The following is a 14,785-nucleotide window of genomic DNA, read 5'->3' as shown; positions in this document are numbered from 1 at the left end:
GTGTTTTGATGTAGCTGTCAAAGGCAGAGGCTCTTGAGGTTAAATATAGCCTTTTTAGCCTCATGGCTCAGTCTCTTTTTCGTGGGGTTTTGCAGCATTATTTTACTTTACTCTGAAGGTGGGCTGAGCATAGGAGAGTCTGACGAAACAGTGGGCTGGGCTCTTGATCTGTGAGAGCTCTTGCATTCTTGTGAATGACTACATTATAGAGAGCAGTACGCAGCAGCAGCAGCAACGGAGTGGTGCTCTGCTTCTCCAGCTCTGACTGGCAGGCGAGCCTCAAGTTCAGTGAACATCTACAAAAGCTAGAGAACTTTTCATCTTCCTCTGCAGATGAAATCTGCCTAACTGCACCAGGAAGATGGGCACAGGGGATTATATCTGCATTTCCATGAGTGGAGGGGCACCTTGGGGCTTTAGATTGCAAGGTGGCAAGGAGCAAAAGCAGCCTTTGCAAATCGCTAAGGTAGGACAATGAGAGAGATGTTATTAGTGTGTTATGACAAGGAGAGAAAGAGAGAAGCTTGTCGTGATCTATATAGCTTCCAGTCAGAAGCCTTGAGGCAAGCTTTATTGTGGGGCTGGCTATGTTTGTTGGAAATGTATTTGGGGAGCTGCTTCCACAGGTGCAGATAGTGATTTTTTTAAAAAACAATAGGTAATTCTTACCTTTTGATTACCTACAAGTACCACAGCTGTTTTCTTGCATGGGAAGGGCAGAATCTTATGAGATGATGAGTGCCTTCAGTGCCTACTGAATTCATTGGGTGTGGTGGAAGTCACTCAGCACCACAAAGGATTGGGTCCCCGGTTAGCAAACCCAGTTTTGACTATTGATTTGTGACACTTTCTCTAGTCTTGGCATGGAATAAATAAATGATTTGGCACCAGAAAGTGTTCCTACTATTTTGGGACTCCTGGAAAGCATTACACAGAGAGTCATGACTTCATATTAATGAAAAGTACATTCTCTGGAAATAGCTTTAATAGTTGCCAAACATGCCCTGATATGTATTTCATGGATTATAACCTGAAAATTATTGAGCATATCACAGTTTATATTTATATATGAAGTGAAAGTACACAACAAAAAGTCTAAAACAACTTGAAATGGTCTCAAACAATGACATCTTGGAACAATTTTTTTAAGTAGTTTGATTTAAAATAAATATTCATTTTATTACAGACTATGGTTTTTCATGGTTATTTAGGAATTGTAGAATGATAGCCATGTTGCCACATTATGTCATCTAAGACAAGGGGCCATTCTGTCCATAGCTATGGTATCAGCATAAATTCAATACTGCGAGAGCAGATTTTGGACTAGTGAATATAATAAATCCTGTCAGATTAATTTGAAGTCCTGAGATTAACTTGTATTTTATACCAATAAAATTAAAAAGAAAACAAGAAAAAAGGGTATATTCATTCTCTCATAGTACTCAGTACTAGGAAGGTTGCTAAATTTTTAGGAATTTGATTTTGGGGCATTATAAAGCTAGTTCTTTAATCTCGTACTTTTAGCTGATAACATACGTACGAATTACAGTTGCATTAAACTAATTGGGTTGGCTAGTTTTTCAAATTTAGCAGAAATATTAGATATGGGAGAAAAGGATTTTCCTTGTTTAAAACAAGGGGCTTGTGTCTGTTCTTTTGCTAGGAAAATAACATCTTTCATTCTGTTGTCTCTGAATTACTTCCAGCCATAAAATTAATCTTATTCAATAGTCAAGCTGCAGTTTATTTAACATATTTTTCTCTTATCACTTGTATGTATCATTGTCTCTTAACGTTTATTTTTAAATATTTCACAATATGCTAACAGTGTTTTTTGTTTAAAAAAATCAAAACCTGTTTGCACAGAAGTCTTTCTTTGCAAGTAGCTTCATCAATAGTAGGTGATGGTGGAATCCTGCCACCTAGTGAAAACATCAAAGAATGCAAAAGTCAAAGGAGATGGGTAGAACTGGGGTAGCTTTTGTTTTAGCAAAGCAAAGCGAAATCATGGTAGTTTTGACACAAGGTTCAGGTATGGCCCATCTCTGTTACAGACACAGATGAGTAAAGTCAGGGGTTTTACAAAAACGCAAAAACCCAGAGATAGTTTGAATGTGTCCTAAGACTAATGCACCAAAACCACTAAACCACTTGAACCCTGAAGTTAGGAGAATTAGCCAAGTGATTACAGTTGTGATTCATCGCTAAAAGCAGGAACCAATAATTTTTAGAAAGGATCATTAAGGAAAGTATGTGTGTTTTACTTGTAATTAAAACCAATCAAATGGCCAAGTAATGCAAAAACTTTAGAACAAGCTTTATAAAAACAAAATTAAATATATTTGTAAGGTACTGTTGGTAAACTAATATCTCATGAAGTTGATTATGGGTACCAGAGTTTTAATTCCTCAGCTGCTAGTTATGATATTGCCCAGATCACTAGGGACTGAAAGCTGTCACTTTTGACTAGCCCACCACCCAAGGCTGCTCCTTCACAAGGCCAAGAACTTTTTTGGAACCCCAATTTGTCAATACTTTTCCCACAACATGCCTTTTCCTATCATGACCAACCATGGAGGGTACTGTTAAAATCCAGCCAGGGCTTAATAGGGGCCTGCTGTCTGACTCCCCACAAGATGTTCTGAATTGGCAGATCTCCAGGTCAGTCAGCCCTGTCTACTGGATGGGCTGCACTAACAGGTTCTGGGTGTCCAGGCAGATTAGGGTTTACTTGGTGCCCTGCATATTAACAAATGCAGGCTCTGTCAGACCAGCAAGAGAAGTGAATTTCAGAGTACGGGTTTGTCTGGACTGGGAAAACAAGTTATGTTTGGGAATGTATTAGCTAACACACTTTAATTAATGTGCACCTGTTCTAGGCGCAGCATGTTGTGTTTAAAAAACATCAGCTGCTTGAGGATAACCCTTGTCTGTCCCCTATGGTTGACCATGACCAACTAACTCAACATGACTTGCCCAAAATAGTGTTTAAAACTGTTAGTTAAAATGGAGAGCGACCAGGTGAATGAGGTAGGATCTTTTATTGGACTAACTTCTTTTGGTGAGAGAGAGACAAGTGTTGAGCTTACACAGAACTTTTCTTTAGGTCTTTTATATATATATATATATGTATAGAACTCATTTTCTAACATGACTTATTTTTGCTGTCTAGACAAGCCCTAAAAGGCCCCTTACTGAACATATCCTGCTGTCAGTCTTCAGATACCAGGCCCTTCAGCTGCTTTTAATTTCGGGGGTCACACTACAGGGAGAGAGTCAATCTCTAACATGGCTAGGACCCAACCCCTATATGGCTTATAAAACACTAATGAATTATACCCGAGCATGAACTTTTCTCAGTATTGTTTCAGGTTGTTTCAAACCCTTTGCGTTTCACTTTCGGTTTCAGGTTCCTTTTGAACAAAATATGGTGAAATTAAATCCATATTAAAACCCCTCCGCATCTATTCGTTGCAGAAGTTCCTGAATCTAACATAATTATGTAACCAACTGCCATATGGTTCATTACTGAACCTGAGGTAAAACAGTCTGAAAAAAATATCCAGAGACAGCAAAACATTTTGTTGAGTGTTATGGCAAAACGTTTATGAGCACTAAAAATGTTTGTATGGAACCTAGTTGGTTTTGTTTAATTTGAACTCTAAACAAGCCAAATATCTCATGGCTTCAGGTAGGGCTGTGAATAATAGTTACAACAGAACATAAAAACATTAAAAATAAAGGATTTCACTTTCAGTTTCATGTTTTGAGTAAAGAAAAAAATGCCTTTTGTGTGAAAGCAAAACTTTTTGAGTGCAAAGTCACTGGATAAAGAATGGCAAAATGGTTCCTCTTTCCTCCCCAACCTCAACCCCAAATACACAGCTTTTGACATTTCAGTCTAATCGGATTGTAGTTATGCACTTATAGCTTGGTATGGTTTAAAACAAAGGAAGGGAAATTTGCAGTTGATTTTATTCCATTTTATAAAGACTATTCTGAAACCTACAACGAATTCAGTTGTGCTAAAAAAACATATAAAGTCTCTAATATTGTTTTTTTTCCAAAAAAGGCCAAGTCCTTCTACCAATTGAGATATAGGTTGTTCTGCCACGATATCAGTGAGAGAAGGATCAGACCCAAAGTTTGTGCCCACAGAGATAAAACATGGTAGTGTGATACCTTCAGAGAGGAATCTTTTTATTGGCATAATCTTTTTTTTGCCAGTGTATTCTCAGAGCTGATCAGAAATCAATAAGCAGTGAGACTCACTTCTCAATAGTGTTAATTTCCCCACAACCTCACAGGGAATTAGAGACTGTTCTTCTTTACCTTTAGTAGTAAATCTTTTTTCTTTTAGGGGGAGAAAGGATTAAATGTCCTTTGAAGTGTCATGAGGTTTGAGTATTGGAAGCTATGTTGCTTGAATAGTTCTACTCTGCAAAGTCTCGTATCTTAAGTTAACAAGACTTTGACATAGCTACACGTGAACTCATTTGCTTACATATTTGTTATACGTAATGGATCAAATTAATCCAGGGTATAACTCCATTAACTCACCTGATTCCAATAGAGTTACAAGAGGAATTAATCTAGCCCATTATATATATAATGGATGTTAAGTGTTTACTACAAAAACTCTCATAACTAGGTGGGAAAGTCATGTTTTTCTTTACTCTTTATTACTCTGAATATCTAAGTATTTATTTTTTAAAACAAAACATTCATTCTAATAGCTGACATTCAGTAAAGCCACTTCATTCTCTTTGAGCAATACTCTGAATATAAACATTTTGTCACTGAAAAGAATAGCTCTAGTTTACCGCATCCATAGAATGCTCAAACTCTCTTTTTTTAAATTAAGTAAAACTCTGTTAAATATTTACAGAACTATTAGCCATAAGTATTAACGTTATGTTTGGAGTCATACCTACAAGATGAGGTTTTCTGTTTGATTATTGCTAGCAAAAATAATCAAGAGAAATTACTTAAACTTCCTGAGGGAAAAAGCTCTACCTCTCCATCAGCTCTTAGAATGATAAAGCCATTCTGCTGAACACAGAAAAATTAATTGATTTCAGTGGGGTTGTGTGGGGCTTTTTGTGTTATTGTTGTTGTTGTCTTTGAGAGGGTGCCATGTAGGGTGACCAGATGTCCCGATGTTATAAAGACAGTCCAGATTTGTGGGTCTTTTTCTTATATAGGCTCCTATTACTCCCCACCCCCTGTCCTGATTTTTCACATTTGCTGTCTGGTCACCCTAGCACCATGGCTTATCTTATTTTCCTTGCTGTTCCACACCCCCTCATCCTGTGTGCTGCATCACATCAGAGCTACTATTCACTTGCTGTAGAGGCCTGGCTGAGTTTCCCTCCAGAAGGCATCAGTTCTGCACAGTACTCATATAGCGCCAAGCACCAATGAGAGCAAAATCTGTGCAGCTTTTCCAGCTCCTGCTGGCTCAGGAAGCCAGAAATAAACAATTAGGCCCACTGAATTCAATCAAACTATTCTGACTGTCACCAGTTGAGGATCTGGTCCTTACTTTTTTTTTTTTTTTAAACATCGTTGGCTCTTTGAGCCTTATAGGAAAAATATATGCACATGCATTAGCTGAGTAATCACAAATATATACCTTGAAAGTTTAAGGGGTCCTCCCAATTTTATTTTTTAAAGCATTATCAATTTTAGTGCTTGTGAAGAGTATGAGACCGACAGCATTAAAGGCTAAAGATGCTTGTCCATAGAATGAACCCCCCAGCAATGGAAAGTCTCATTAGGGTGGACTGGCAAGTAAGGCATATTTACACACAGTCTTGCCTGAGGAGTTGTTTGGAGGGGCTGTGTTTCTTTTTTGAGGAAGGTTTTATTAAGTCCTTTATCTAATACTGACCCAATTTAATAACCAACAAAATTTTGCCTGTGCACATAGGACTTGATCCAACTCCTATTTCAGTCAATGGCAAACTTCCATTCACTTCAGTGGGGCAGCAGGAGGCCCGTTATAGAGATTTGATTAAAAATCATTCTGAAAATTGAAACAATAAATGTAGTTTGCCAAAATCAAGTGGAAAATGCCTAGTTTTGAACTCTGATGATGAAATACTATGTTTGTCTTTCTGGCACTGAGTAGATAATGAACAAGAAATTATTTCTAATTTACCTTTACCACAGGGGGTGTTATCTGGGCTTCCAAAGCATAGGGTTGTGAGTTTTTAAGTCACTTCATTGCAGAGGGAAGGAAGGAAAGCTTTGTACTCCAGCAGCAATGCCAATGGAAGTGTTTAGTACTAAGGCACTCGTGTACTACTGCACAACAGAACTGACACAACTGTATACCCTGTTTGGATATGCAGCCTCCATACCAAACTGTTTTTGGCATACTTTCCAAAAGCATTTATGCAAATACAATATGGTCTGGATAGATGGCAAATATTCATTTGTGTTTGTTTCTAATAGATAAATTTTAAAACTTTATGTCAAGAGAGTTTTCAAGAGAGTACATATTGGCTCAATATACATAACTTAAGAAAGTAAAGCTGTATCTAAACACTAAACTTACATTAGCTCTTTTGTGTAGTGCTTTGCTTCCTTGTTTGAATCCTTTGCAGGAAACATTTAAAGTGTACTGCATGACATTATATTTTTATTGTTTTGTATTTCCTGCCATTCTGTTCTTATTAACTTAATAGTACGTTTTCTTGGCTAAATTTGCAGCAAAACAGCATGGCAGAAAATGATGTTTATAATATCCTTTAGGATTGTGTCGCATTCTGGGTGGAACTTGGGTTGCTTTACACTTATCTTCTCAAGCAGAAATTATTGAAGGGGCCCATTATTCAGGGTTATTAATGCTCAGAGTTTATTACGCTATAAAATGGCTTTTATTTTAAGAGATTGCTTCTAGTTTTGGAGGAACAATTTTGTCCCTGCAATTAATTGTGGACAACAATGAGAGCATTTAGACAGTGAGCTACCTGATTGAATCCAGAATTAATTTCTACCACTATTGCTGGTGGGAGCAAAAATTACATCACAAAATTGGAGGGCAGGTTGAGGGGCTTAAAAATTGGAACCAATAAAAACATGTTATATAAGGAATGATGTTTTTCCCACTTTCTTCAGGTAGTTAGCTTTTCTCATCAGACCCTGCAGCCCTTGTGAGTGAACCAGTCACATTGGATGATAATGGAAGGACTGCAGGATCAGGCTCCAAGTTGAGGATGGACAAAGCAGCAAGACTTGAGCAAGCACCAGTGCTAGTCTACACTGGGAAATTATATCAGCACAGCTACATCCCTTGGGGTGTTAAAAATCCACATCCCTAAGAGATGTGACTATGCTAACCTAACCCCTGGTATAGACAGCCTGGGGAGGTGGATGACCTATATTCATGGGAGAACCCCTCCCATCGGCATAGGTGGTGCCTACAGCGGCTACACCATAGAGTTTTTTTCGCTGCTCACACTCCAGTGCAGTATAATGTTGAGCACGAGGGCCAAAATCTTTAAAAGAGCTGAGCACCCAGCTCCCACTGAGAACAACAGGAGATGGAGGTATGCTGAGCACATTTGAAATTTGGCATTTGGTGGGTGCCTAAACACTTAAAATGGAGTTGAGCTTTTCTGAAAAATATACAAATAAAATAAAATAAAAAAATATCTAGCCCTGAGCTCTCTCATGTTGACTGGAACTCTAAGCTTCAAATGTAAGCCCTCTGGGTAATATGCCATCTATTGCAGTTCTGACTGCGGCACATGAGAGGATCCTTTCCTCTTGATTAATAGACTACCTCCATCCGTTTCTCTGATTGCCTCCATAGACATACATTTCAGTTCTAGATCCACTATCTATTGCCTTTGCTGGGTCCTTCTCCCATTCTTCCTGATCAGGACAGGGGTATCATACACAGGAAGCCAGTTCTTCAGCTTCCATGGAATTATGAGTTTGAACCAGATAAGGATATTGGCTTGATCCTCTTGAACCTTGCAGTTGTGGGGGCAAGGCTTGCTTGAGTGATCCCATCAGCTTTTTGAGAGTATATCTGAGTATAATGGCCACACTCAAAGCTCTGTATGTGTTAAGTGTCATAAGCATTTGGGAAATTTTTCCTGAATGCTGTAGAGATCGGTTACTGCCCTGAACAGTTAGAATAAATGCTTGTTGCAAAAGTGTGTGACTCGTGTAAAACTTGAAATGACAGAATGAACTATTTGGGGGACAGAGGTGGAGTAAACTATTTTGCAGCTCCACTGCTTGCATCATGTCTAACATTAAATTGTAAGCTCTTCTGAGTAGAGATGACATCCCTTTTTTTGTCCTGTAGAGCACCTTGTGTACCTTTTAGGCACTGTAAGGACAATGATATAATGCTAAAAACGTGTGTACTTGTGAATGTATATTTCATTGCCATGCATTTCTTGGAAGTCTATGCAGATGTAAGGGGACTGTTATCCCCTTACTAACATTCAGTGGGGAGGGAAGGGGAGGGGAGGGATCGATGGCACTAAAAGGGGAGGGATCGATGGCAAATCAGGACCCTGAGACTGACAGTCCCCAGGAACAATGGCGAGAGGCCAATGCTCCAGGTCAATCTGATTGACAGGGTAGGCTAATCAAAGAGACAGAAGGCCAGGGTGGGTCCCGTCCTCCCCATGAGCTGAAATTGCCTGGATAAGAAGATTGGGGCCGAGCTAAGGCGAGAGTAGGGGCCCAAGCTAAGCTGCTGGGAGCAGAGCTGCAGCCCAAAAAGCCGGAGCACAGCCGAGAAAGAGCAGACCTGCCCTGGGAGCAGAGCTGCAGCAACCAGAGCCAGAGGAGCCAGACAAGTAGCCCAGGAAGCAGGTGAGAGCTGAGAGAGATTCACAGAAGCAGCCTGCAGAGCAGCCCTGCCCTGGGACCAGAGCTGTAGCAACTGGAGCCAGAGAGGCCAGAGAAGCAGCCCAGGGAGCTGAAGGCAGAGCAGCAGCAGCAGCGCTGAGGCAGTGTGGAGCTAGGGCTGGAGCAGTCCGGAGCTGCATGCGGTGAGCAGCTGGAGAGAGCGAGGGGGACCCTGGGCAGTGGGCCCAGAACAGGGAGATGCTGTCATAACCAGATAGCTAAGGGTTAATGTCTCTTTCACCTGTAAAGGGTTAACAAACAGTGACCTGCAACACCTGACCAGAGGACCAATCAGGAGACAAGATACTTTCAAATCTCGGTGGAGGGAAGCCTTTGTGTGTGTTCTTTGTTCTTGGTCTGTGTTCTCTCTGGGTCCTGGAAGGGACTAGATGGGCAACCAGTTTTCTTGCCAATCTCCCTGCTACAGTCTCTTATCGTGAGTATTTTAGTAAGAAAGGCGGTTATAGTCTTTTGATTGTTTCTGTATTTGCAAATGTGTAGTTTGCTGGAAGTATTTTAAATTGTATTTCTGTTGGAGGAGGCTTTTTCTCCAGTTTCTATAAGCTGATAGACCCTGTAACTTTTGCCATCTAAAGTACAGAGACACCTTTTACTTTTTTCTTTCTTTTTATTAAAAGTTTTGCTTTTAAGACCTGTCTGATTTTTCCCCCTTGTTGAGGCTCAAGGGAATTGAGTCTGTACTTAACAAGGAAGGAGAAGGGAGGGGAAGGGTGGAATCCCTTTGTTTTATATTCACGGAGTGTGAATCTGTCTCTCTCTCCAGGAGACCTAATTTCTCTGTGTTGTGATTCAAGGAGTTTGAATCACAGTAATCTTCCAGGGTAACCCAGGGAGGGGAAGGCTGGGAAAGGCAATGGTGAGGAAAGGGGTTTACTTTCCTTGTGTTAAGTTCCAGGGGGTCTGGGTCTTGGGGGTCCCCAAGGAAGGTTTTGGGGGGACCAGAGTGTATCAGGCACTGGAATTCCTGATTCGTGGCAGCTTATCAGATCTAAGCAGGTAATTAAGCTTAGAGGAATTCATGCTGTACCCCAACTTTTGGACTCTAAGGTTCAGATTGGGGAAAGATACCATGACAGACGCCTCAGCCAAGAGGCTCTGCAGGCCAGACTTGGAGGGGGATCATAACCCTGACAGAGCAGGGGTGACACTGGGGAGAAGGGTCCTGCCAGCCAGAGCCTGAGAGAGTGTGGCCACCACCAGAGCAACCGTCTGACCCGCAGTGTCCCTGCAGTACAGCCAGGGCCTGAGAAGGAGGCCTGGGACCTACAAGGAACAGACTGTGAAGTGCCCTGATGTCCAGAGACACTGTTTGTGATAGTCCCTGCCACAGAGTGGGGTGATGTGTTTTCTTTTAACCTTTCCCATTCTTCCTTATTCTTTTTTAAAAATTAATTGTTAATTAAATAACTTGTATTTGCTTTAAATTGTATGATGTGATCAGTGGGTCAGGGAGGTGTGCAGTGCAAAGAGAGTACCCTGGAGTGGGGACACCCTAGCCCCTGTCCTGGGTTACCACAGCAGGGTTGGGGGTTGAGTCCCCCAGGAATCCTGGGCCCAGCCTTGTTGGGGTTACGAGGACTCTGCCTGACAGGAGAGTGGAAAAAGTGAGTCCTCAAGGGCAGGGAGGCCTCTGGGTAAAGGAAGTGGGAGTGAGGACTCGGATCCTTTCGCTAGCCCACTTCACTGGGGTAGTGCAGAAGCCAGGAAAGTTCCCCACAATAGCGGGACCATTCCTCTGCTTACACAGATGATAGGCTATTCAGTCTCAAGTTGAAGATATTTCAATCTGTACTTTTTTTTAAAAAAAAAGAGAATTTGGTGCTCATGAAGTATGCTATATGACAGCACTAGAAACTAGAGGTCTTTGCTTACTGATGTGTTGTCTACACAGCAAAGTTAGACGTGCATTGGGTAAAGTGAGAATTTAAACCACTATAATAACACTTGTATGACTATCTTTGTGGTTATTGTTATACTAATACAAGGTGCTCTTTTCTGGTTTAGCATATGTTGCTTTGAAAGCTGTATAAAAGAAAACCCCCTCCCAAAGCCACTCATTCTGGAATAAGAGTATCTACACGGGGAGTTATACCTGCATAATCACAGTGGGTTAAGTACATAGACAAATATACTTGGTGAAGCTTTCCCTCATAGACAAACCCTCATACAATAAAGGGGGCACATGCTGGAGCTGTACAAACTCCCTCACGATACCCCACCAATGTTCTTCAGCTAACATGTCAAGGAACCACATCTAGTTAGTCCTCCATGCCCATTCAAATCCTTGGCTTCTTTCTGCCACCAAGGGTGACAAGTTAGGTTTGAAAATCCCAGTAGGCTCCTATTTGCATCTTAGGTGCCCAAATAACTTTGAAAATGTGTCCCCAATTCAGCAGAGAATATAAGCATGTGCTTAACTATCAGGGGCCGCTCTAGGTATTTTGCTGCCCCAAGCACGGCAGGGAGGCTGCCTTCGGGGGCTTGCCTGCGGAGGGTCAGCTGGTCCTGCAGCTTCAGCAGACCTCCCGCAGGCGTGCCTGCGGAAGGTCCTCCGAAGCCACGGGACCAGTAGACCCTCCGCAGGCACACCTGCGGGAGGTCCGCTGAAGCTGTGAGACCAGCGGACACTCCGCAGGCAAGCTGCCACCCTCGTGGCACCAGCAGAGCGCCCCCCGCGGCTTGCCGCCCCAAGCACGCGCTTGGCATGCTGGGGCCTGGAGCCGCCCCTGTTAACTATGAGCATGTGATTAAGTCACATTTACTGAATGTAGGTGGACTTAGGCACATGCTTAAATGCTTTGCTGAATACGGATGGACTGCTGAATCCAGACCCCAGTAGGGAGCTAGCCTGGTCACTTTTTACTGAGTTCTGCAGAGTGAGGCCCTTTATACAGAAGTGACCTGCTTTTTCCATTTGGCAAGGGAGGAAAAGACAGGTAGATATTTCTGCCTTGTCTGGGATCAGCAGAAATCTGCTGGGATTTTGATGCATCTTGCCAGAAGTGACCGTAACTATTTATCTTGTTTGGGTATTTTTGTTTGCTGAGCTTTTCTGCTAATTTGGTGTTTTGCTTTTTCTACCCTGAGGTAGTGAATAGAACTCTTTTATTTAACTGGATTTCCCCCACTCCATCCCACTTCCGCTGAAAGCTGCCTGATGAGCTGTATTTTTTGTCCACATTTTCCTTCCCTTACTCTATGAACTATTATTGCTACTTGCTATATGACTGAATGCCACCTCTAAGAAACAAAATTCTTTTGGAATCTCTAAAGGTTCTGAAAACTTTCTGCCTAGAACAAACTATCGCTTGGCATAGAAGTGCAGAAGCTAGCAGGGCGCAGCTAATATAGCTGCTGCATACCATTCAGTAGGTTGTTCTGCAAGTTATATTTTGTAGAGTTCATATCAAACACCTGCTGACAAATTTAATTGAGATAGTTCCAAAAAAGGATATAGAAATTATCTAACGGAGGAATAATTTCCTACATTGTGAGGGTGTAGCAAAAAGTTTTTGCTAAATAAGTAAACATTGCATAGCCATTTCCCTGAACAGTCATGAAAATAATATTCCAGAATAGTTGTGGAAGACCTATACACATGATTCTTCCAATTAGAAGGAACTATTACTATATAAGGTTGTCTATTTTAAAGAAGCTGGAACACATAAAACTACTTAATGTGCTGGAAGATACGTTTTGTGCAGGGAGGTACTTGTTTGACTTTATTCATTGCAATACTAAAATGAAAAATAAAATTTGCAAAATGCTAGGCTTGCAGGGTGACCTGTGCCTTGATAATCAGCATGGTTTCATTCACATTCTCAGTGATTCAAGTCTATATATGTTATTGACCAGTACAAAGGAACTATTCTTCAATTTGAAGTATAGGGTTGAGTTACAGAAAGTGCACGACATTTTTTTTATGTAATTGATTATTAAACATATGGTACCTTAAGCAATGTTTACTTTATGTATTATTTCAGTGGACAAATTAATTAGATAACGGGATCTGGGCTGACTTTAGCTCCCAGATGTGTACTACCTGTCAGAGATTATATGGGGTGCTTCTGGTAGTTTAAGTGATCACAATTATAATAATCCCAAAATCCCATCATCAACATGTAGATATGCCTGAGCTGAGTAAACATCCAATCATAATGCAGTCACATTATTGAGAATTGCCAGATGTTGCTATTTCATGCAGTCTTACAAATTCTGCTTAACTGAATGTGGAGGCAGTTACATCGTTGAGAAATACCAGTGTTGGTTGTGGTGCTTTTTCTTAGTGGAAGCTGTTGCATATCATGCAGCAAAGTTTGTTACTGCTTTTTTCTTTCTGATGAAATCATTTCTTAGAGAACTACTTACTTCCTACAGGATACCTATACATGTAAATCAGAACAAGAAGTACATAGAATCAAAAACATTACAACTGTCCACCCCCACCCCCCCAATTCCACACCTTGCTATCTGTTACTTCCACTCCTTATATCATGTTTGAATTTAGACTGTAATCTCTTCAGGGCAGCCACCATGTGCATCTATATATCTGTAAAGTACCTAGCAGATTGTGGATGCTCTAAAGTAATTAATTATGAAGTGGGATACACTTAAACTATGATTTCTTGCCTAAATTAACCTTCCCAGGAATTCTGCCACCAGTGGGAAACTTTGTACATTAAGACAGGTTTCAGAGTAGCAGCCGTGTTAGTCTGTATCCGCAAAAAGAACAGAAGTACTTGTGGCACCTTAGAGACTAACTAATTTATTTGAGCATAAGCTTTTGTTGGCTACGGCCCACTTCATCAGATGAATAGAATGGAACATATAGTAATAAATATATATACATACAGAGGACATGAAAAGGTGGAAGTAGCCATACCAACTGAAAGAGACTAATTAATTAATTACAGTTGGTATGGCTGCTTCTACCTTTTCATGTTCTCTGTATGTATATATATTTCTTACTATATGTTCCATTCTATGCATCCGATGAAGTGGGCCGTAGCCCATGAAAGCTTATGCTCAAATAAGTTTGTTAGTCTCTAAGGTGCCACAAGTACTCCTGTTCTTTTTGTACATTAAGGGTTCCAAGAGTGTGTCACAGTGGGGGAAAGCTGTAATAAACTGCAACGGTTGGGGAAGGCTGTCACTGTGAAATCTCCAGCCAGGTTTGAAAGAAAGACCTTTGGTGCTTATTTGAACCAAATCCATAGTCTGAACGAGAGATGGCCCCAACCCAAAAATCTGCCTAGAAATACCGCTGAAAGATGCAGCAAAGAGTGCTGTGGCACCTTATAGACTAACAGACGTTTTGGAGCATGAGCTTTCGTGGGTGAATACCCACTTCGTCGGATGCATGCAGTGGAAACTTCCAGGGGCAGGTATATATATGCAAGTAAGAAGCAGGCTAGAGATAACGAGGTTAATTCAATCAGAGAGGATGAGGCTCTCTTCTAGCAGCTGAGGTGTGAAAACCAAGGGAGGAGAAACTGGTTTTGTAGTTGGCAAGCCATTCATAGTCTCTGAAAGATGGGCAAGTAACCCAGTCTATTTAGGTTTTAGATAGTGCCTATCACTACAGTTTCTAAACTAGACCCAGAACAGAATAGAAACAAAAATCCTGGAATGAATGTCCCCCCATTTTTTTTTTAAATTATCTGAATTTTACAGTTTGGACCTGATTCTGTTTGGAACATCTTGAATCTTTCCATTGACTTCAGTGAAGATAGGATCAGGCCCTAGATTGTGACAAAGTTATCAGAGTCTGCTATTTTTCAGGGTCATCAGACTAACTTTACCAGACGCTTTCTGAGTTCATGAGATCATTTGTGACTCAAACAATGATGTGATTTACAAATTTGTATTATCTAGTGGGGGTAGG

General features: G+C 40.9%; 1 protein-coding gene across 1 annotated transcript in view; it reads left to right on the top strand.

Moving 5' to 3' along the window:
* The first annotated feature begins 224 nt into the window (after nt 1-224).
* SYNPO2 (synaptopodin 2) overlaps nt 225-14,785 on the top strand; it is a 101,524-nt gene continuing 86,963 nt past the window's right edge. The window contains 1 exon segment of the mRNA XM_030564296.1: nt 225-466. Coding sequence (XP_030420156.1) covers nt 362-466 — 105 coding nt within the window. The 5' untranslated portion in view covers nt 225-361.

This window comes from Gopherus evgoodei, chromosome 5, assembly GCF_007399415.2.
Source record: "Gopherus evgoodei ecotype Sinaloan lineage chromosome 5, rGopEvg1_v1.p, whole genome shotgun sequence".
Taxonomy (NCBI): Eukaryota; Metazoa; Chordata; order Testudines; family Testudinidae; genus Gopherus; species Gopherus evgoodei.
The sequence above is the reverse complement of the archived record's forward strand: the minus strand, read 5'-3'. Positions and strand labels throughout refer to the sequence as shown.